General features: G+C 41.6%; 2 protein-coding genes across 2 annotated transcripts in view; both read left to right on the forward strand.

The window, feature by feature from the left end:
• Positions 1–6,018, forward strand: part of TAMM41 (TAM41 mitochondrial translocator assembly and maintenance homolog) — a gene marked incomplete at its 3' end in the record, with an annotated part of 53,423 nt that extends 47,405 nt beyond the window's left edge. Inside the window, exon 8 of the mRNA XM_079795732.1 lies at positions 5,489–6,018. Within this exon, the coding sequence (XP_079651858.1) occupies positions 5,489–5,565 (77 nt within the window). The remainder of the gene's footprint in view (positions 1–5,488) is intronic.
• Positions 6,019–19,966: 13,948 nt separating this feature from the next.
• LOC307113778 (uncharacterized protein) lies at positions 19,967–21,034 on the forward strand. The gene has a single exon (XM_079795704.1). The coding sequence runs from the start codon at positions 19,992–19,994 to the stop codon at positions 20,550–20,552; it is 561 nt and encodes a 186-aa protein (XP_079651830.1). The 5' UTR covers positions 19,967–19,991; the 3' UTR covers positions 20,553–21,034.
• Positions 21,035–24,402: the final 3,368 nt, after the last annotated feature.

A 24,402-nucleotide genomic window follows, 5' to 3' on the forward strand; every position in this document is an offset into this window, starting at 1 on the left:
CCCGTGTAATATAGGACAAATATTCAAATATATTAACCCTTTTCTTTTTTAGCATTTCTCTCCAAAGGTCTTATTGATCTATGCTGCCCAATATGGTGGCCACTAGATACATGTGACCATAGAGCCCTTGAAATATGACTGGTCCAAATTGAGGTGTGATGTAAGTGTAGAATACGCACCAGATTTCGAAGACTTAGTATGGGAAAAATGAGTGTAGAATGTCTTAATAATTTTTAATATTGATTGCATATTGAAATAATATTTCAGATACATTGACTAAGTATATTATTAAAGGTAATATTAATACCAATTCCACCTGTTCCTTTTTACTTTTTTTTAATATGCTACTAAACAATTTAGACTCCACTGGGTAGTGCTGTCATGGACCTTTTCAGACAGACCATACACTGGTTTCTTTCTGAAGTGGGAAGAAAGCGTTTCTCTCTTCATTTGATAACTGGTAAGAACTATGTTTATTTGTTCCAGTCAACCATGCCTTGCCCACAGTAAGCTCTCACAAAAGTTTTTTGAGGAAAATGATGAAGCAAAAACATCCCAATTTTGTTTTACTTCTCTCTTTTAGGTGCTGCTGTGCTATTTTGTTTGTCAGATGCTTAGCTTCATCACAGATGGGCAAGAAGAAAGATTGTGGGTGTTTCAAGAAAGGGTAACTTATTAAGACGTAATGTCATTCAAAAAAGCAGTTGGTGAAGATTACACAATAACCATGGCTGCTATTTGTGCAGAGTCTTAATCGCTGTAAACATGTCTCTGAATGCTTTTTCACAGGCATTATCTAATTCAATCCTCATAACAGTACTGTGAGGTGTATATTTTTATTATCCTCGTTTTACAAGGGAGGATACTCTCGTCTCTCCAACCTCTGGTTTACATTACCTGCCCGGCCCTGTGGGATTTGAGGTTTTGACCTCTGTTCCTTGGCCAATTGCACATTTATTACATTGAAAAACTGATTGAAACCAAATGAGTAGGGTCCCAATCTATATCTTACTTCAAAGACCTTCATTGAACTTTTAAATCAAATGCATTTACATTGTGATTTAAATACTTATTTAGACCCTGCTTGATCTCTAGCACAGGAGATTCCATAGAAGTTTTTCTTTTCTAAGTATACTCTAGTTATTTAACATAACTTCATGATGCATCTTTCTTAACTCAAAAATAATTTTAAGGTTTCCTTTTGGGGAGGGCCAGATGTAGCAATAATCTTTTTTTCAAATTCTGGAGTTATTCCAGAATCTGAAGCTCACTGAAGCAGATAACTGTGAATTTACTGGGAGGCGACCCATTCCTTCTCAGCAACTTAGGGAAGGGTTTGGGGTAATATCTTCACTATTTTAATTAGGCATACAGTCACAACTAGCACAAATGTAAGAGATGTCGATGTTTTGTTTTTTTAATTGAGGCAGAACTGACATACAACATTATATTAGTTTCAGGTATACAATATGATTCAATATTTGTGTATATTGCAAAATGATCACCACAGTAAGTCTAGTTAACAGCAGTCACCATACATGGTTACAGATTTTTTTTTCTTGTGATGAGAGCTTTTGAAATTTACTCTCTTAGCAATGTTCACATATGTAATACAGTGTTATTAACCATAGTTACCGTGCTGTATATTACATCCCATAACTTACTTATTTCATAACTGGAAGTTTGTACTTTTTGACTCCCTTCATCCATTTTGCCCACCCCCAACCTCCTGCCTCTGGCAACCGCCAATATATTCTCTCTATATGAACTTGGCTTTGTTTTTGTTTTTGTTTGAGATTCCACATATGAGTGAGATCATATGGTATTTGTCTTTTTCTGTTTGATTTATTTCACTCAACATAATTCCCTCAAGGTCCATTCATGTTGCAAATGGCAAGATTGTATTTTTCTTTTAGTGTTGAACAATATTCCATTGTATATATACACATTTTCTTCATCCCTTCATCTGTCAACAAATACTTAAGTTTTTTTCATATCTTGGCTATTGCATTGAACATGGGGTGCAGATATCTTTTTGAGTGTTTTTGTTTTCTTCATATAACACCCAGAAGTAGAATTGCTGGATCATATGATAGTTGTATTTTTAATTTTTTGAAACACCATACTGTTTTCCATAATGGCTGTATCAACTTATATTTCCACAGCAGTGCACAAGAGTTCCTTTTTCTCCACATCCTCACCAATACTTGGAGGTTTTTGTTTTTGTTTTTTTAATTTCTTTATTGATTAAGGTGTTACATATGTGTCCTTATCCCCCCATTACCCTCCCATCCCCCCCCTCACTCATTCCCTCACCCCCCTGTTGTCTGTGTCCATTGGTTAGGCTTATATGTATGCATACAAGTCCTTTGGTTGATCTCTCCCCCTTACCCTCACCCTCCCCTACCTTTCCTCTGAGGTTTGATGGTCTGATCGATGTTTCTCTGTCTCTGGATCTGTTTTTGTTCATCAGTTTATGTTGTTCATTATATTCCATAAATGAGTCAGATCATGTGATATTTATCTTTCTCTGACTGGCTTATTTCACTTAGCATAATGCTCTCCATTTCCATCCATGCTGCTGCAAATGGTAAGAACTCCTTTTTTACCGCAGCGTAGTATTCCATTGTGTAGATGTACCATAGTTTTTTAATCCACTCATCTGCTGATGGGCACTTAGGCTGTTTCCAAATCTTAGCTATGGTGAATTGTGCTGCTATGAACATAGGGGTGCATGTATCCTTTCTAATTGGTGTTTTTAGTTTCTTGGGATATATTCCTAGAAGTGGGATCACTGGATCAAATGGGAGTTCCACTTTTAGGTTTTTTTTTTGAGGAAACTCCATACTGTTCTCCACAGTGGCTGCACCAGTCTGCATTCCCACCAGCAGTGCATGAGGATTCCTTTTTCTCCGCATCCTCACCAACACTTGTCGTTTGTTGATTTGTTTATGATAGCCATTCTGACAGGTGTGAGATGGTACGCATTGTCGTTTTGATTTGCGTCTCTCGGATAATTAGTGACTTTGAGCATGTTTTCATGTGCCTCTTGGCCTTCCTTCTGTCTTCTTTCGAAAAGTATCTCACCAATACTTGTTATTTGTTGATTTTTTTTTTTATGATAGCCATTCTGACAGGTATGAGGTGGTATCTCATTGCAGTTTTTATTTGAATTTCCCTGATGATTAGTGATGTTGGGCATCTTTTCATGTACCTATTGACCATCTGTATCTCTTCTTTGGAAAAATGTCTATTCCGATCCCATGCTCATTCTTTAATCAGAGTATTTTGGAGTTTTATTGTTTGTTTGGTTTTGGGGTTTGTTTGGCGATTTTGCTATTGAGTTGTAGGAGTTCTTTATGTATTTTGGATATTACCCTCCATAAGATATATGATTTGCAAGTATTTTCTCCCATACAGTAGGTTGCCCTTTCATTTTGTTGATAGTTTCCTTTGCTGTGCAGGAGCTTTTTTGTCTGATGTAGTCCACTTGTTTAATTTTGTGCTTGCTGCTTTTGCTTTTGGTGTCATATCCCAAAAATCTTTGCTAAGACTGATGTCACAAGCTTATCACCTATGTTTTCTTCTAGTTTTATGGTTTCAGGTCTTACATTCAAGCCTTTAATCCATTTTAGTTCATTTTTTTGTGGATGGTGTAAGATAAGGGTCCAGTTTCATTATTTTGCATGTTGCTGTTTTCCCAGCACCATTTATTAAAGAGACTCTCCTTTCCCCATTGTATATTCTTGTGTCCTGTGTTGTAAATTAATTGACCATGTACGCCTGGTTTTATTTATGGCCTCTCTATTTTGTTCCCTTGATCTGTGTGTCTGTTTTTGTGCTAGTAACATTGTTGATGATTTTATTTAACTAGAACAACAAACATATGTTTTTAAGAAATTTTAATTCAAGACAAAAATGCAGATATTTTTTCCAAAAAAGCAGTAAGGATTTTAGAAACGTTTAACTTGTTTATACATTTAAAATACATTTATTTTTAAAACATGTACCTATATAGGTTGTTTCCATCAGGTTGATATGTGAACTTTATGGTTATTTTTCTTATGATTACATATGTATTATTATTATATAGCTAACACCCTTCTCAGTTTCGCCTTTCTTATTAATTCACAGGACAGAGGGAAAACATTCCCACTTTCCAGTTTCAAAATAATATTTCTACATAGTATTAACATATCTAGGGGAAATAACATATACATATTCTTTCTATGCTTATTGCTATTAGAACCTTAATTATCAACTCAGAAAGTGACTGTGTGATTTAATGGGAAAGGTGTGGCCTCTGGGATAGTCAAACCTGGGTTCAAAACCCAACCCTACTGTTTATCACCTGAGTGGCCTTGGGAGATCATGTATCCTCTAAGAAGTTGGGTTTCCTCTCCTGGAAAATGGGGAGAATACCTACCTTGTAAGGGTTGGCATGAGGTTCAAATTAAATGACTTGTATTGTATCCATTGTAAAACTTACATATAATATCCTCTCTGATGAATTCTGTGAGGAAGAGGCCTTGTGGTATAATGAAAAGAGCTCTGAATTTGAAGATAGGAGGGCAAACATAGCACTGCTTAAGTACCTTCTGCCTCCTCCCCCCATCACACACTTAACATAAGTTATGTCATTTTCCTTACAATAACCCTACCAGGTAGGTATTAATTTTCCCATTTTGCACTGTGCTCTTCTCAATATACCTCTTAGATTCAAGTTCAAGTGTTCATTATGCAAATTACTATGTGATCTTGGGGACAACATTTATTCGAATATTCAGTTTTCTTATTTGTAAAACTGCAGTGATATTAATCCTGACATCACTAATAGCACCTCAACTCCTTTTTGGAGATTCCAACCCCTTTTTAGAGCTAGATTAGCTCTAAATAAAAAAGTAAAAGCTCAAATGGTTACCTTTAGGATCCAGCTCACCTACTTCAGTAAATAATCATGACATCCAGTTCTGAATTGAGTTACTTCCACCAGCACACTGGCGTGATTTTATTTGAAAACTTCTCAGCATACATATCTCTTAAATTTTGTAACAGTTTACATAGTAAAGATGTGACTACAGAACAGCCAGGTCCTGGCCACCTTGAGGAAATTGTAATGCTATCCTAAAAAACATAGTTGAAGGGTGAATTGTTCACGTGGATATGGACAATCTCCAGGACAGTGTTAGGAAATGTGACAGAAAGGAAGATGGTGAGCAGATCTCCAAAGCCCACAGGGAATGTTGGGAGGTCATTTGGAGATAGTAATAAGGAAAGTATTCTAGGCCTCAACCTCGAGGGAGAGAAGTTAGGTCAGGGGAAGTCTTGGGAGTCAGACAATGGCAGGCTCCACCCCTGGGCCTGCGGCATGTGTTTGCTTCATGGAAAGGGCTCCCTCCTCTGCCCATGGCACAACTAGTTGATCTTGTGCTAGCCTGGCCATCTAGTTAATAGCCACACTGAACTCAATCACTGCTTTTGTTGGCAGGGTCAAGGGCTTGCCTGTCAGCGTGTTTTGATGGAAAACTTTCCAGGTGCACATATAAAGAGAAGAACGTTTTCTGATTCTGGGGAAGAGAAGAAAACAACCCCCAGGGTTATGGCTCCTAAGGTGGTGAGAGAACTTTCCCTTTCTCTGTTTTGTCCAGGAAGTTTTCCTGCGCATAAAGTGTGCATTCATAGAGTGGGAGACCAAGGCTGCTCAAACCTGTTTTAGGCGGCAGAGCACCCAAAAGTCAGCTTCCTTTGCAGAAGATGATGAAACACTGGCATTTCTATTGCTCATTATGTGAACCATGATTTAGCTCAGAATATATTGATGGTTTAGCATCCGGGTTGGGCTAGAAACTCCTGTTTAATTAATTGTGCATACTGTTACAAATGACAAAATCTCAGCCATAAGCATATTGGCTCATGGAGAAAACAAACTGTTGAGCTCTTCAGGTTCCAGCTTCCAAGTGTCTCCATGACATTCATTTCCAATATCCTTTTGCCAATAGGTTTGAATGTTCTGCTAGTACTATAAGTCATCAAGTAAAAATGTTGGGAGGAAAAACAAAATTGACAAAGTACTAGTTATTAGCTTTTTTAAAAAGCAAATCAAAAAGAAAAAAAATCATATTTGGGAGACTTTGAAGTCAGAAAGACCTGGATTTAAGTCAAGAATATTAGCTGTGCAGCGCTGGCTGGTGTTGCTCCGTGGTCAGAGAGTCAGCCCACACACCAAATGGTCTCGGGTTTGATTCCTGGTCAGGGCACGTCTCTGGCCTCGGTTGGGGCATGTGCAAGAGGAAAACGATCTATGTGTCTTTCTCACATCCATGTTTCTCTCCTCCTCCTTCCTCTAAAAAAAAAAAAAATCAATGGAAAAAATATCCTTGTTTGAGGATTTTTAAAAAAAGAACATTAGCTGTGTGACATTGGTCAAGTTACTTTATTTCTTGGAAACTGCTTCCTCTTCTTAAGATAGATATAATACCTTCTTGGCAGGATTATTCTCAAGATTCTCATTAATGTATGTAAAGCCCTGGCACATAGTAGGAGGCTTACTAAAGGACAGGTAGGGGTAATATTCTTGGCATCAGAACACTTCACCAGCTCCTGAGACACCATGTTCCATGAGGAGGGGAAAACTGAGCTGGAAAAGGCCTAAATAAGATTGCGTTATATTCCCCCATTCAACAGATGAGGCAACTGGTACTCAAAGAGGAAGCCCCAAACTCCACAGCAAGTTTGCTGAGAGCCAGGAACAGAATCCCAGCCCACAGCAGCTTCCCTAGCAGGCTGTGCTGTGCTGTTCTCTTCTGCAAACCCGGAACCTTTCTAAAACGCCCCACATTGTCCCATGAGGCCACCGACTACTGCATATGTTCTCTTCTCCTTTGGTTGCCAGCCAAGAGGAGAGTATGTGCAGTGACTCACCAGGGGAGCCGGTCCCCAACCCCTAGTTACCGGTCCTGTTAAAGAAAACACTTCCCTCCCACCTGTGCCCGCACCTTTTTGTTTCCTGTTAGGTGTATTCCTCCCGCTGTGGCTTTGCCCTGTTTGGAGAATTTCTGAAGGAGCGTGCCTGCGGCTGCACAAGGCCACAGCTTGAGATGCTAATATGATATCGTGGCCACTTGGCGCAGGGAAGGACCCGAGTGCTCCGCCTGGCCTGGGCTGCAGAGGGGGGAAGTTAGCTGCCCACCTCAGGGCTCCAGAGAGCATGTTTGGACAGAGTGAGGGGGGGACTGGGTGTGGAGGCAGACATGTCAGCACCTGTCTGCAAGTCTCTAGGGAGAGAGACACACACCTGGGGCTAGGGGAGGCAAAAGCAACACAAAGGAACTCAGGTGCACCTCAGGGAAGGTACAGAGATTTCACAAGCTTAAAGGCCTAATTTTTGTTTAAAACACGGACCCAAAGCTTTAAAAGATGTTGATTGGTTGTTTCCCGGGCTGTTCCCATACTGAGCATGCGCTATTCTGTTCATGTCTCCCACTTTCCTGCAGCTCAGTGGCCTGGCAGCTGGCCCGCCAATCACCTTCGGGAAATGATATTATGTCACCAGCAGCCAATCAGAGCAGCTGATGGGTCTGGGCTAACCAGTGTTACTGAGTTGACATAATCCTAGCCAAGAGCAAAGAAGTTTGGCAGTTTCCATCAGCAGGCAGAGCCTTTTAAAAGGCTTTTGGAAAGCCCTCATATTTTTATAGGGCTACTCATAAACCTTCTCCATGTCTCCACCCCACGCTGACTGATGAGCCGGTTGCACAAGGAAAGTAGAAAGCCAGTGTGCAACGCCGGCAGAGAGTCCATGGAGCCCGAGAGAGGCCAAGAAGGCACCTGCTCCTGACTTCCCAGTCCTGGCTCTAGTTCAGGCCCACCTGCGCATCCCACCTCTTTGATTCTAGGAAGTGACCTGAACAAATTCTTTACTTAAAATAACTGGAGTCAAGCCTTCCTAACTCAAGCCAAATGATCTCTCTGCCTCGTTATCTAGGCTTCTCCTGGCCTTGGCTCTGGGTTCCTTGGCAGGACTGTCTCTGGTTCAGGCTCCACACCTCCGCGTTGCTGCCACAAGGCCTGCAGGAGGCCTGAATGAGTGATGTGCTTTGGGGTCGAGAGGGAGTCCTGGCTTACCTTGTAGGAAACACGGGCTGGTGGTGGGGAGCACAGTTCCACTTTCCAGCCCAGCCCATGTTGAGGACCCGACTCTTCTTGAAGTCTAAAGATGCCTTCTGCCTCAGTTAAAAGTCTCAATTCCCTTGCTCCGGTTTGATTTTCACCATTAACGAGAGAACTTCTGGATAGTCCAGTCTTTTTGCTTTCCTTCTTCCTTTGTTCTAATCTAGGAGTCCGTAAACCATGGCCTTTCGGACAACTCCACTCTGCCTGGTTTTGTAAATAAAGCTGTATTAGAACACATCCAGGCTTATCCATTTAAGTATTGTCTAATCTGCTTTCAGACTGCTAGTATAACAGCAGAGCCGAGAAGGTGTGATGAAGATCATATTTTAGCAAGGCCAAAAATACTTACTAGTTGGCCCTTCATAGAATTTGCCAACCTCTTAATGTATCTGCCTGGTTGCCCCCAAAGTAATCTCCTAAATCTCAGATCCAATCTCACTATTTTTCTGCTTTAAAAAAAATATATCAAAATCCACATTGTAGCCCTAGCCGGTTTGGCTCAGAGGATAGAGTGCCGGCCTGCAGACTGAAGGGTCCCGGGTTCGATTCCGTCAAGGGGCACGTTCCTTGGTGGCAGGCTCCCGGCCCTGGTCAGGGCACGTGCATGAGGCAACCAAGTGATGTGTGCCTCTCACATTGGTGTTTCTCTCTGTCTCTCCCTGTCCTTTCCACTCTCTAAAAATCAATGGGAAAAAAATATCCTTGGGTAAGGCTTAAAAAAAAAAAATCCACACTGTGGATAGAAGCTCCTTAGTGTGGCTCTGCACAGCCTGGTCCACACTCCCTCCCATCCTTACTTTGCACCCTCCACTTCAGCTCATGCTGTGCCTGATGCCTAGAATTTCTTTCTGTTTTCTTCTTCTGTCAAACGTCTAAACATTCTGTGACACCAAATTTAAATGTCACCTCTCCTGTGAACCCTTCCTCGATGCCCAGCAGAATTAATTCCTCCTTCCTCTGTGCTCCCATAGCTCTTTAGACAAACAACTGCTATTGTATTGACCATATGGGATTGCAATGATGTGTTTATGTGTTTGTATTCCCCACTAGAGAGTGAGCTACTAGAGATCAAGGACCTTGTCTCACTGCCTTTTCTGCCCATGCCAAAAATGTTGATGAACCATCTGGATGATAAGTGAAGTCTGAAACAGATTTTTTTTTTAATATATATTTTATTGATTTTTTACAGAGAGGAAGAGAGAGGGATAGAGAGTTAGAAACATTGATCAGCTGCCTCTTGCACACCCCCTACTGGGGATGTGCCCACAACCAACGTACATGCCCTTGACCAGAATCGAACCTGGGACCCTTGAGTCCGAAGGCCGACGCTCTATCCACTGAGCCAAACCGGTTTTGGCCTGAAACAGATTTTTATAAAAATGCCTGGAACCTTATCTGTACCACCTCTCACGATTGACTGTCTAGTTTATTCTCTCTGTTCTTCTGGTAAGCTGAAATATCATAGGTACTCAGAAGATGTCTAATGAGTGAGTGTGTAAATAGATAGCATACATATTTTTTCTTCTAGTATCAAAATATAGTAAACACATTGTCACATTCACTTGATCATCAAGTACATTCAGAACTTTTAAAAATAACCTACCTCCATCCAAAGAAGATATACAAATGGCCAATAAGCACATGAAAAGATACTCAACATCATTAGCCATTAAAGCAATGCAAATCAAAACCATGATGAGTTACCACTTCACACCCACTGGAGTGACCTTAATAAAAAAGACAGATAACATGTGTTGGTGAGGATGTGGAGCAATTGGAACACTCTTACATTGCTGGCAGGAATAGCACATGGTGCAGATGCTGTAGAAAGCAGTTTAATAGTCCCACAGAGTTATCCTGTGAGCCAGCAATTCCACTCCTAAGTACCCAAGAGAGATGAAAACATAATGTCCACACAAAAACATGTATAGCAATATTCATAGCAGCATTATTCATATTAGCAAAGCAGTAGAAACAACATAAATGTCCATCGACTGGCAAATGGATGGATAAAGTGTGATATAATCCACACAATGAAATATTATTCATCCTTAAAAAGGGATGTAATTCTGATTCGTGCTACAAAATGGATGAACTTTGAAAACATTATGCTCGAGGAAAGAAGCCAGTTACAAAAGGCCACATAGGTATGATTACATTTATGTGAAATGTACAGAATAGGCAAATTATAGAGGGAGAAAGTAGAAGAGTGGTGGTCTATTTTTAGTGAGGTTGGGGTGGGGAAAGAAATGAGCAGTAACTGCTAATGGGTAGGGAGTTTCTTTTGGGGATAATGAAATGTTCTGGAATTAGGTAGTGGCAGTGGTTGTAAAACTGTGAATATGCTAAAATAATTGAACTGCCCTGATCGGCTTGGCTCAGTGGATAGAGCATCGGCCTGCGGACTCAAGAGTCCCAGGTTCCATTCTGGTCAAGGGCATGTACCTTGGTTGCGGGCACATCCCCAGTAGGGGGTATGCAGGAGGCAGCTGATTGGTGTCTCTCTCTCATTGATGTTTCTAACTCTCTCTCCCTCGCCCTTCCTCTCTGTAAAAAAATCAATAAAATATATTAAAAATAAAATAATTGAACTGCATACTTTAAATGGGTTAAGTCTATGGTATGTTGATTATAAGTGCTTTAAAAGAAAGTATGCCACATTGAATAAGAGCTAAAACCCGTGAATTCACCCTAGCCAGTTTTGCTCAGTGGATAGAGTGTCAGCCTGTGGACTGAAGGGTCCCAGGTTCGATTCCAGTCAAGGGCATATACCTCTGTTGCAAGCTATTGTGTGGGAGGCAACCAATGGATGTTTCTCCCTCTCTGTCTCCCCCTCCAACCCCCCCCACGCCCCCCCCACACACACACACACTCTCTCTCTAAAAATCAATAGGAAAAAAATATCCTTTGGTGAGGATTAACAACAACAACAAAATCTGTGAATTCTACCAATTCAATATCCTGGTTGGGAAATTGTAGTATAGTTTTGCAAGATGTTTCCCCTGGGCAAAACTGGGTAAAAGTGACATGGGCTCTCTCTCTATTTATTATAACTGCACGTGTATACGTTTCTTAACTTCTTCGAGTCTCAATTTCACTATCTGTAGGAAGAAAATTGTAGAAGCTTCTCCATAGAGTTATTGTGAAGGGTAAAATTACATGAATAGCTAATTCATGTAAAAGGCTCAGTAGAACACCTGCCCCTATAGTAAGGACTCAATAAGTGGTAGTTATCATGATGACGATAATACCAAGGATGGTGATTTATACCGTTGTCCTTGACGTATGTTTGTAGGTGACTGGGGTTGGTGGTAAAAGCTTTGAGCCCACTAGGTCCCTGGGTCCACTTGATAATGGATTTGTGCTTAACCAGAGCCAGAGAAAAGACTCCTGTTGTCAGTTCTGCTAGAGGAACAATCAGGAGAACAAAGGCCTGGTTACATTGGCGGCTCAAGCTAATATTATTTGAAATGAAAGCTATAAAAACTCTGTGGAAAAACCCCAGGAGGGACGAGGCAGCTAAGGTTTGCATCCTGAGGTCAGCTAGTGGTTGGCTGAGTCACGAAGCATTTCATACTAATCGTGATCCCACAACAACTGTATTTCCCTTGCTAAAACTCAGGATACCTGTGCTAAAAAAAAACCACACAAAACACCAAAAAACTATTTTTTAAAAATGTGTGTGATTTGTGGTATCTTATATATGAAGAGGCTTATATACAACTTAAATTTGGTTATCCATTTTCTCTGTCATCTTTGTTTTTAAAAAGTAAGGTTATATGACTTTGGAAACTCAGCACACACCTGAGCATTAAGGTTGTGTAACCTTGGGGATAACTTTGAAACAGCTCTGCAGACATGTGTCAAGCCTGGCACTTCACTGAGCACTGAGGATGCCAAACAGTCCCAGTCCTCAGGCATGCACAGTACTGAACCTATACAACGTAAAAACAAAAAGACAACAACAATAGCAACACACACACACAAAATAGGGATCTGTAATAAATAAAAAACAGTGATTCTGTGACTGTTTTATCATATTATGCAAAGATAATATTGGAACAAAAATTATTATGAAGGTTATCTTCATGTGACTGATACTTGAAAAGTATTGTTTTAGAAAAACAGCGGAACAATAGAAATAGTGCTGATATACTAGGCAATATAAAGATTAGAAATAAAAAAATATGGCCCTGATCAGATAGCTAAGTTGATCAGAGCATCGTCCTGATACACCAAGTTTGTGGGGTCAGTCCCCAGTCAGGGAACATACAAGAAGCAACCAATGAGTGCATAAATAAGTGGAACAACAAGAACAACAACCAACAAAAAAAGCTAAATAAATGGAACAACAATTAGATGTCTCTCTCCCTCCCTCCCTCTCTCTCTCAAATTAATAAATTAACAACAAAAAATTTTAAATCCTCACCTGAGGATATTTTTTCCATTGATTTTTAGAGAGTGGAAGAGAGAGGGAAAGACAGAAATATTGATGTGAGAGAAACACATAGATTGGTTGCCTCCAGCATGCGCCCCAACCAGGGCCTAGGTCAGGGAGGAGACTGCAACCGAGGTACATGACCTTGACCAGAATCTAACCCAGGACCCTTTGGTCTGCAGGCCAACACTCTATCCACTGAGCCAAACTGGCTAGGGCAATAAAATTTTTAATTAAAAAAAAAAAAGGATCTGGGTTTTGGTACAGGTTCTGCAACTTACCCTTTGTGTGATGTTAGCCAAGTCACTTAACCTCTCTGTGAGTTTCCTCATCTGTAAGAAATAAATAATAAAGCCTACCTCATCGGTTGAGTGTGAAATTAAGTAAGAGAAGTAAAGTTTATTCAAATAGAAGGTAACATTATAGGAAATTATAGATAAGTTCTCAGTTGTGGGCTATTTGCAGATAACCCAGGATCCCAGAATTGTATTATATCTAGATGTGTTTACTTTTCATATTTTAGGCCAAAGTTAGAGTAGGAAGTAAAAATTCCAGAACAATAGAAGGAGACCACTAATGTATTAATGCCTTCGTGTTTTGTCTTCTGAGAGCTTTAGGGCCTTTATGTGGTAAAAGAGAAATGTGTGTCTATACTGGGAGGGCAAATGTTCATCAATTAATAATGAGTGCTTGAAGTGCTGGGTAAGTAGGGTGATGCAGCAAGGTCCAGGCATTAAAAGAGAGTTCTCTGACTGATTGTGGTATTTATCGTGAGCACAGGAAAGGGAGGATAGGTAAGAATTGGGTGTTCACTGATCTTACATTTCTAGAGAGGGCCACTGAGTTAGCTTGGTGGGAGGGGAGGAGGGGGGTTATGATGCATCTAGAAGACAGCAATGGGAAGCTAAGGTTAAGTCACTCAAAAACATGAACTGAGCACCTAATTTTTGTGCAAGGCACTAGTGATGGGGCGATAAACAGGGCTGTATTCCTCAGTATTCTAAATAAGAGTCAGTCGACTAAGGTTAAAATCCTGTCTCTATGACAAGTTGAACTATGACTTTGGGCAAGCAGTACAGTCAGTGGTGTAAACACTTATAATGCCATGTAACAAGTGCAGAGGATCAGGGAGGCTTCTGGCCAAGATGGTGTCATAAAGTCATGCTTTGAGGTTTTCCCTGCTCCAAATATATAAAATTATAGATAAAGTATTAAAAGAGAGAGAGAAAACCATACCTACAGTAATATATATATATATATATATATATATATATATATATATATAATCTGTGGAGAAGACATGAAACACATACGTGAGTGATAAATGGGCTACCAGGCTCTAGGTGGAGAGGCAGGCAGAGGTGACCACGAATTGGGCTTTTGTGTAGTAACAGGAATGGCAAGGGCACTAAGCACTATGAAAGGCCACACTTAGGCCCTCTGCTGGAAATCAGGGGCTGAGGAAGCGTGTTCTCTTTGTTCACACACGCACAAGAACATACACGTTCACGCACTCATATACCTTCTACTTATGAAAGGAGGCTAAGAAACCTGAAAATGTCAGCTATTTAGACTTATGGCTTAAAAAGGTACTAGAGGCCCGTTGCATGAAGATTCATGCAATAGGCCTTCCTTCCCCTGGCTTCCGGCACCGGTTTTCCTCCGGCACCTGGGACCCAGGCTTTCGCTCCGGCCAGAGTCTGCCTTCTTCGTCTTCACTGCAGACGCTGGCTGGAGTCTGCCATCTTCGTCTTCGCTGCGGCCGGCCGGAGTGCCGCTCCTGTAGATCCCTTCACACACCCCGCCCCCACCTTTTCTCTCATAGCAGTTGTCCTGCCCCTCCCAGCCGCTCTATGCCTTGAGTCATCTTTGTCCTTCTAATTTGCATATTCCCTCCTGACTGGCTGGTGGGTGTCACGGAGGTACAGTCAATTAGCATCTTTCTCTTTGATTAGTGTAGATGTTCCCTGGGAGATGGAGAAGCCAAGACCTGGGCAAGCCTTTTCAATGACTTGGTGCCTAGATTTGCATTTCTCCTATATGGGTGGAGAGCCCAATATAGGATGGGTAACCAAGGCACCAACATCAATTAATTCTGGAGTAGGAGCCTGAGGGACTGGATGGAGGCAACCAGAAACTGCTGGACAGGGAAGAAAGCAATGTAACAGAGAGACTGGGGAGGTCAAAATGGGAAATGTGCCCTCGAAATGAATGTGCAAACCAGAATCCCAAAGTCTATAAGCAAACATCAGTGCAAAAACAGAGAGCCAAACAAAATCAACAATCAAGAGATAAATTCATTCCTGGTAAAATGGAAATAATAAAACAACCAGAAGTTGACTTTAAGATAATTATGTTTACAGTCCTCTTAGGGATAGAGGGAGAAATAGCATCTATTTTTTATAAAAGGGGACGACATTTGAAAATGAAAGTGGTATGCCAATTATTTCTCAATGAAACTGGAAAAATAGTAAAAATGGGAAGCAATGAAAAAATGAATATGAAAAAGAAGCAAATACTGGAAATGAAAAGTAAAATCATTGTGTTAAGGAAGGAAAGGAAAGAAAGCTCCTAACTCAGTTGGTGATTGAACTCAGGAGGAAACGTTGAGTTGCTTTTAGGATTATAGGAGTAACCAGGAACTCTTTAGCATGTCTTGCAATGTATACTCAATAGCTGTTGGGTTAATGCCAGAAATGGCAGTAGTCTGGCATCCAGGAGTAGGTAATTGCTTGCATTATAGGGACAAAAGCAAGCTTTTTGTTTGAAGGTGTACTATTTCCTTAAATTGAAAAACTTTCAGAGAGAGCAGCAACTTGCCCATCCAGAATGACTACATTTGTATGTTCTGGAAATATTGTTATTAGATCCCTCATCTTGCTGTGGTTTTTCTACTGAGGAATGCTTTCTTAAACCTGATTTATAAAAAAAAAAAAATTGTCTAGATGCTTAAACCTGGAAGGTGGAGGAGCTGGGGTGAGGTGGGAGAAATTAATATTTATTGAATGACACACTGCACTTGTTTTCCAGACAGTTTCTCATTAATCCACATACCAATTCTGGCAGTCAGGTATTTTTATTCCCATGTTGCAATAAGAAAATGGAGGCTCCAAAGTTTATAGTAGTTCAATCAGATTTTCCCAGGAGGTAGTGATACGGGAATTTGAACCCATGCCTGCCCATTCCATTGCTCTTTCCTCTCCAAAATAGAGACTGTGTCACATTTATGTTTGTATTCCCAGTGCCTGGTACAGTGGTTGGCACACGCTTCCCCAGCCCCTGATAAAAGAATGGAAGCCCCATTGATCAACCTATGAGCTCCTAAATGGGCAATCACTCCTTTTACCTAACTACTGCAGAAGGGAACTAAGTAATATTGAGCATATGCAGGTGAATCCCTTGACAAATATTTTTTATTGAGAAAGATGAGCTATAATTGCTTTTCCATCATTACTTCCTTTAATCTTACCAAATCTTGTTAATTCTTGAACTTAAATGTTTCTCAAACCCATTTACTTGTCCTCATCCCCACCACCTCAATCCTAGTCCGAAACACCTTTATTTCTTATCTCCACAGCTGTGGTAGCCTCTCACCTGGTCTGCCCATTTCTCCTTTTGCCTTCCTTCCATCCATTCCCTATGCTGCAGCTAGGATAGTCCATTCATTCCACTCCCTGCTAAAAACCCTTGAATGTTTGTTTCTATTGCCCTTAAAAACCAAAAAGCCCTGAAGTCCCTCACATCAATTCTGCAGAGAAGCATCCTCTGCCCTCTTGAGACTGAGTTGGGACCCCTGCTGTATGCTTCCCTGGCTCTCCGTACACCTCCTTTAAAAACTCCTAATAGAACTCTAATTGTTTCTTTTTTTTAAATATATGTTTTTATTGGTTTTAGAAAGAGAGGGAGGGAGAGGGACAGCGAGATAGAAACATCAATGAGAGAGAAACATCAATTGGCTGCCTCCTACACAGCTCCCTGCAACGGCCCTACTGGGGATTGGCCCTGCAACCTGGGCATGTGCCCTGACTGGGAATCGCACCAGTGACCTCTTGGTTCATGAGTTCATGCACAATCTCTGAGCCACACTGGCCAGTCTCTGTTTCTTAAATGTTTCCTTTCCCAATTAGATTCAGTTTCTAACTCACTGGGACCATATTATTTTTTTAAAAGGTTTCTTTATTGATTTTAGAGAGAGAGAGAGACATCAATTTTGTCATTCCACTTATTTATGCATTCATTGGTTCCTTCTTGCATGTGCTCTGAGGGATCAAACCCGAAATCTTGGCATATCAAGACGATGCTTTAACCAACTGAGCTACCTGACCAGGGCGGACCACATCATTCTTATTCACCAACATATCCTGAGCACCTATTCAGTGAATAAACATATAAGAGACTTAATGAATACTGGTACATGCTGTCTGCATGAATGATTTCCACACCGCACTAAAGGGGTGACATGCCCAGTGATTGAAGGGAAGTGGCACAGAATTGCTTCTAAATTGCAGAATCAGAGCAAAGATTAAACATCCCTGTGATTTACTTCGGAATGACTTTTAGATGGGGAGCTCCTGACGGTCTGAAGAATAAGTTAAAAAGCATTGTCATTTTGCTGTCTGTGGCCGGCAGTTAATCAAGCCCCAGTGGGGCCTGATTCCCATGCACGGAATAAACAAGGTGACATCATGGTCACACACTCCCAAGGGATTGCGCAAGTTGTTGGCTCTGCTTGCTGGTTGGAAGAGTCTGTCCTGGCTGTCTGGGCTGCTAATCATCTTTGATTCTATAGGTCTCCAGGGATGGGTGACACACTTCAGGGTGCCGATTCCTTTGCCTCCATGTGACCCTCAGGATCTAGCCTGCCCTTCTGAGGTGATGGCCTCCACTGCAACCCCAGAGTTCCAGGAGAATAGCACTTGCTGGTTTGCAAACCCTGAATATACTCAGAATCTCCCCTCACTTTAAGTTCAACATAACAGCAAACAGCCCTCTAGCACAGGGGTGGAGAACCTTTTTTCTGCCAGGAGCCATTTGGATATTTATAACATCATTCATGGGCCATACAAAGTTAACAACTTAAAAATTAGCCTGCTGTATTTGGTCAAACATTTAATGAACTCACCCCTAATGCCTTGGCAGGGCCAGACCAAATGATTTTATGTTCCTCATATGGCCCGTGGGCCTGACGTTCCCCATCCCTGCTCTAGCACATCAAGGTTTCTAAAACTTTCCTACGTATTCTCTTTCTCTTTTGATCATGGATCTTATGCTTATTGAAGAAAGAAGATAGATTGATGACTAACATTTCCCAACATATGTATACAAACAGATTTGGCTTTAAGTGATCTGGGCAAGTTATTTAGCCTCTTTATGCTTCAATTCTTTTCTGTAAGATAGCAATTAACAATAGTAACTACTTCATAGGATGTTGGCAGAGGTTAACTAATACATGTACAGAGTTATACTTCCCAGCAAATAGGTAACCACTAAGTGTTAACTACTACTATCACATGTATTTTTCATGGAAGGAAATGTGGTCTATTTGAAAAGACATGGGCTTTGGAATCTGGGAGACCAGATTTCTGTCTTGGCTTTATCAATTACTGGCTGTGTGACTTCAGGAAAGTTATTTTACTTCTCAAAATTTTGATTTGGGCGTATATAGGAGAGTGATCAATACCACTGACCCCCAAGATTCATTGTGAATATTAACCGAGAGACTCCACTACATGGAAAGCACCTAGTGAAGGCCAGGCACAGAGTAGCCACCCAGTAAGTGATAGCTTCTGCCTGTTCCTCTGCATGGAAAATGCATCACTCCCAATACATAATAAATGAGAATTGCACTCAAGTTAACCAGTGAAGAGAGGTCTAGGAAGAAGGGAAAGGCAATGCTAACAGATACTGTTGGTAGCATCCCACCGTGGCTGTTCAATGACTGTAGAATTAGAACAACACTTATTGAGTATCTCAAGAGTAAGAAAGAGAGCTAACATTTATTGGGTATCTACTATGTGCCAGACACTTTAAATAAGTCCACTTAATCCTCAGAAAGACCTGCGAAAAGCGACCATCAGTCCACTTTACTGATAATAAGAGAGACAAAGTGGTTGCGAAGGTGTCACAGTAAAGCTGGAGTTTTAATCCAGGACTGTGTGATGCCCAAACATGGCTTTCCTCCCTATTATGTAATATTTAAACATCTAATGCTTGTCATAAAGATGAATAGACAGTAAGTATCCAGGAGATGGGCAGGAGAGGATGTTTTATGGGGTGAAATCATTGCAGGTAGTATTGGAGAATCATGAGCGAGGAGACACTTACAGGAGGGCAACAGTCCATTCCAGACAAGGTGAGAGAGAAGGTGGGAGAGGTGTATAGGTGGAGGGTCTTTTGCAGCACAGTGACCCCTTAATAGTGAGGGGAGGGGTACATCACAAGCAGCCTTAGTGTTGGCCATCAAGTACACATCAGTCACAGGGACACATAACAGGCCCCCCTCTCGCGTTCCAGGTGAATGTTCTCACCTGACAGTATCCAGAGTGCTCAGAGTACTCACAGGCCATTCTCATCTGACCACCCGCCCTCCTGAGCAAGTGAGACTGTGTCCTCCGACCACTGTGCTGTCCTCTCACCGTTCCTGGGAAACAAAACCTCTCGATTGCACTTTTCTGTTCTCTCTTTCTCGCCCCCCAGCTCCTCAATCCCCTTAGTCCTTTTCCATTCCTTCCCCCTCCCAAGAGCCCACTCTTCCTAGTTTCTTCTTGGATCCATTGGGAGAGAGCAATGGCTCGGAGCTATAATTCATATGGGGGAGGCATGCACAATTTCCAGACTTTTCACAAAACAGAGATGGTGGCCCTCTGCATATCTCCTAGGTGTCATTGTGCTGAGTCCCATCTCTTTCTGTATCTGAATCCCATTCTCAGGGCTTCCTTTTGTTATCTCAGTTTAGGCATCTGCCAGGCCCAGGAAGGAGGGTGGGGCTGGGGAGGTTGTGAATTCAGCCTTTCCCAGGCTCATCTGGGGCAGTCTTACATTTAAGCAAGTTCACTGGTGGTAAGGGCCAGAACAACACATTTGAGGGGACGGGGACTGGGGTGGGGAGGATTAGGGGGCTATTGCAGCTATCCCTGGAGGAGCTATGGTCATCTAGTTTAGGAGTGCCATCTGGATTAGGCAGGACAGTGAGGAAAAGAGAGCTTTAGGAATATTTAGGAAGTTTTTTAAAAATTGATCATTAATTGGCTGTAGGAGGTGAGAGAGAGGGAAGACTCAATGATGCCCTGGTTTCTAGGTTGGATGTCTGGGTAGCAGGTAGTGTTATTAACTGAGCTGGAGAGACGGGGAGTGGGGAGCTTTGCACAAATGTGAGGGGACTATGGGATGGGCGGTTGGAGGGAGCAGCCTGTGTTTGATACATGAGGCCCAGGAAAAGGGTCTCGATTGCCACCTGAGGGCAATCACGATTCCCCCAAGGTTCCTGCGGCTGCCTCTCCACTCGCTGCAACCCCTCCACCGCCCCTCCACTCTGGCAGCTTCTTTGCCAGAATCCTCCAACTCTCCTTTATTAAAAAAAAAAATCCGCTGCATAGGATCACCGGCATGCCCCACCATGTCAGACACGGCCGTGGACACCAGCTCCGAGATCACCACCAAGGCCTTAAAGGAGAAGGAAGTTGTGGAGGAGGCAGAGAATGGAAGAGATGCACCTGTGAATGGGAACGCTAGTGAGGAAAATGGGGAGCAGGAGGCTGACAGTGAGGTAGATGAAGAAGAGGAAGAAGGAGGGGAGGAGGAGGAGGAAGAGAAAGGTGATGGCAAGGAAGAGGATGGAGATGAAGAGGAGGAGGTTGAGGCAGCTACAGGCAAACGGGCAGCTGAAGATGATGAGGATGACAATGTTGTCACCAAGAAGCAGAAGACCGATGGGCATGACTAGACAGCAAAAAAAAAATGAAAAGGTAAAGGCCTCCGTGACCTATTCACCCTCCACTTGCCATCTCAGAATCTAAATGTGGTCACCTTCGAGTAGAGACTCCCGCCCGCCTGCCCACCCACCCACCTCGGCAGCGCCACCTGCAGGTGACACGCCCTCGCCACCACCCAACCAAAACCACAACGTGAATTTGCAACAGGGGAGGAAAAAAGAACCAAAACTTCTAAGGCCCTGCTTTTTTTCTTAAAAGTACTTTAAAAAGGAAAATTTGTTTGTATTTCTTATTTACATTTTACATTTTTTGTACATATTGTTAGGGGTCAGCCATTTTTCATGATCTTGGGATGACCAAACCAGCCTTTGGAGCGTTCTCTGTCCAACTTCTGACTTTACTTGTGGTGTGACCACGTTCAGTATAATCTCAAAGGAAAAAAAAAAAAAACTTGTAAAAAAGCAAAAACAACAACAACAAAAAACAATCTTATTCCGAGCATTCCAGTAACTTTTGGTGTATGTACTTAGCTGTACTATAAGTAGTTGGTTTGTATGAGATGGTTAAAAAGGCCAAAGATAAAAAGGTTTCTTTTTTTCCCTTTTTTTGTCTATGAAGTTGCTGTTTATTTTATTTTATTTTTTTTGGCCTGTTTGATGTATGCATGAAACAATGTTGTCCAACAATAAAGGGGAATTTTATTTTGCTGAGTTGTTCTAACAAAAAATATATATATTCCCCCAAGTAGAACGATAACAAGAAGCTAGGGAGAGAGGCTGGGAGAACAGCAACACTTAAGGGGCAGGTGAAGAAAAAGAAGCCCACACACAATAAAAAACCAGAGACAAACAAGAATATGAGGAGAATGTGGGGCTTTCCATTGCATTGGGGGGAAAAAGTCTGAACTCCCTACTGCTACCCACAGGGCCCGGCGTGGTCTGGCCCTGCCTACTTAATTTCCTCTTTCCCTGCTTCACTCAGATCAGACACATAAGCTTCCTCTTTCCTCAGGTGCACCACGTACATTCCTGTTGTAGGAGGTTCACCACCTTCTAGGGCAGCCATTTAAAAAAAATTTTTTTGTTGATACTCACCCGACTTAGAGAGAGTGGAAGGGAGGGAGCAGGGAAGGGAGAGGGATGAGGGAAAGAGGGAAACATTGATGTGAGAGAGACACATTCATTGGTTGCCTCACACACGCACTCCGACCTGGGCCGGAGATGGAACCTGCAACCCAGGTACATGCCCTTGACTGGGGATCAGGCCCGTGACTCTTACACAGGGCCAGCACGCTAACCTCTGAGCCGCACTGGCCAGGGCCAGGGCAGCCATTTCTTTTTAAATATATATTTTTAAATTAAATTCAGAGAGGGAGGAAGAAGAAGGGAGAAATGGAAACATCAATGATGAGAGAAAATCATTGATTGGTTGCCTCCTGCACACCCCACACTGGGATTGAGCCAAAACCCAGGCATGTACCCTGACTGGGAATCGAACCCTGACCTCCTGGTTCATTGGTCTGTGGCTCAATCACTAAACCACACCAGCCAGGTAAGGGCAGCCATTTTTTAAAACCACTTTATTGAGGTATGCTTAGTATGTAAAAAGCACAAATTTAATGGATACAACTTGATGAGTTTGGGGCTAAGTACACACCTGTGAAATCATCACCACCTTCAAGGCCATGAATGTATCTATCACCTCTCAAAGTTGCCTCTGTCTCCTTTATTATTATTGTTACTTTGTGTGTGGTAAGGCTTAACATAAGATCTATCCTTTAAATTAGGAAATTTTAAGTAGATGATACAATATTGTTAGCTGTAGGCATTATGCTTGTTGTATAGTAGATCTCCAAAAAGTATTCATCTTGCATAACTAAAACTTTGGACCCTTTTCCTAACAACTTTGGCTCAGTGGATAGAGCGTCGGCCTGCGGACTGAAAGGTCCCAGGTTTGATTCTGGTCAAGGGCATGTGCCTTGGTTGCGGGCACATCCCCAGTAGGAGGTGTGCAGGAGGTAGCTGATCGATGTTTCTCTCTCATCAATGTTTCTAACTCTCTATCCCTCTCCCTTCCTCTCTGTAAAAAAATCAATAAAATATATTTTAAAAAAAACACTTTGGACCCTTAACCATCACCTCCCCAACTCATCCTCCCCCCACCCTACCTCCAGCCCCTGGCAACCACCATTCTATGCTCTCCTTCTATGAGTCTGACTACTTTAGGTTACTCATATGATGGAATCACACTTAACCTATGATGACTAGTCTTAATAACCAAAGTCAATTCTTGCCATCTTTAAAAGGCATCATGATCTCAAGCTACTATGGGTATGAGTGAACACTCCCTTTTGCTTCGTATCTGATCGGTGTACATCTGTTTTAGATTGTACATTGTGTGTGTGTGTGTTTACACTTTGATTCATGGTAACTTCTCTGTGATGGAATTGATTTGCATTGAACACAACTGTGAATAAAAAGAAAGCAATTGCTGAAAGAGGAAAACTCTGCTAGCAGATTCTGATGAAGTGTAATGACAATGGACTGACTTGTCTATGTCTTACCTATGTAGGTCAGAGTTGCACAGAATTCAGGGACTCTCCTGGGGAGACCCTAATCATTGTAAAACAAAGGAAACAGGCTTTGGTGGCTGGGACCCAAATCCTATATTTATAGAAATATAGGATTCCAGTTTCCAGGTTTGTAGTCAAAAGACTTTGGAGACAGATTTAGGTTTAAGTCCTAGTTCCACCACTTACTGACTGTGTGACAAGAAATGTGTTTAAGAAATCTTTGCTCAACTGTAAACATGCATGCAATAAAATCTACTTCCTCAGGTGCTGAGGGTCAAATGATAATACCTGTATGACCATGCCGAGCAGCACACCCTCCAGGCTCTCACTGTGGTAGCAAAATGATAGCCCCGGGCTCAAGTCTCACGCTCTCCATCATCTATCACACCGTTTAGATGACCCGTCTGATAGCTCCCACAGGAGAGAAAGCTTGCAAAAATGTCATTTTCTGTTTCTTTTTTTCTCTATCACTTTGTTGCTGCATGTAAAAGTACAAAACACATAAATAACATTATCATGAGACATTCTAATTTCTTTGAGGTTGAAGAGTTTGAGTCTAGTGTTTGAAATGTAAATACTGACTGCAAGCATTTTTTAGTTTTATTGAAGTCTAATTTTGGTCTATTTAAAGTATACAGCTCAAGGACTTTTGACAAATGTATACAGCTATGTAACCACCAATCAAGATTAAGCTCTTTCCACCACTCTAGAAAGTTCCCTTATGCCTCTTTGCAGTCAATCCCTTCAAAGTACCATCCCAGGTAACCACTGAACCTATTTCTAGCACCAAAGATTGGATTTATCTTTTCTCGAATTTCCTATAGATGAAATCATACAGTATGTAGTCTTTTGTATCTGGTTTTGTTTTTTTTCAGCATAATGTTTTGTTTTTTGTTTTTTTTTAAGATTCTTTGCCTTTAACTTTTGGCATTTTAATTATGATGTGTCTTGGTGTGGGCCTCTTTGGATTCCTCTTGTTTGGAACTCTCTGTGCTTCCTAGACTTGTGTATCTGTTTCTTTCACCAGTAAGGGAAGTTTAGTCATTATTTTTTCAAATAAGTTTTCTATATCTTGCTCCCTTTTCTTTTTTTTTTTCTTTAAAAAAATATATATTTTTTTAATATATTTTATTGATTTTTTACAGAGAGGAAGAGCGAGGGATAGAGAGTTAGAAACATCGATGAGAGAGAAACATCGATCAGCTGCCTCTTGCACACCCCCTACTGGGGATGTGCCCGCAACCAAGGTACATGCCCTTGACCGGAATCGAACCTGGGAACCTTGAGTC

The sequence above is a fragment of the Cnephaeus nilssonii genome (assembly GCF_951640355.1).
Source record: "Cnephaeus nilssonii genome assembly, chromosome: 17".
NCBI lineage: Eukaryota > Metazoa > Chordata > Mammalia > Chiroptera > Vespertilionidae > Cnephaeus > Cnephaeus nilssonii.

Bases quoted from the DNA above. Each gene is read 5' to 3' on its own strand.
- LOC307113778 (XM_079795704.1), top strand. From the start codon at position 19,992: ATGGGATGGGCGGTTGGAGGGAGCAGCCTGTGTTTGATACATGAGGCC.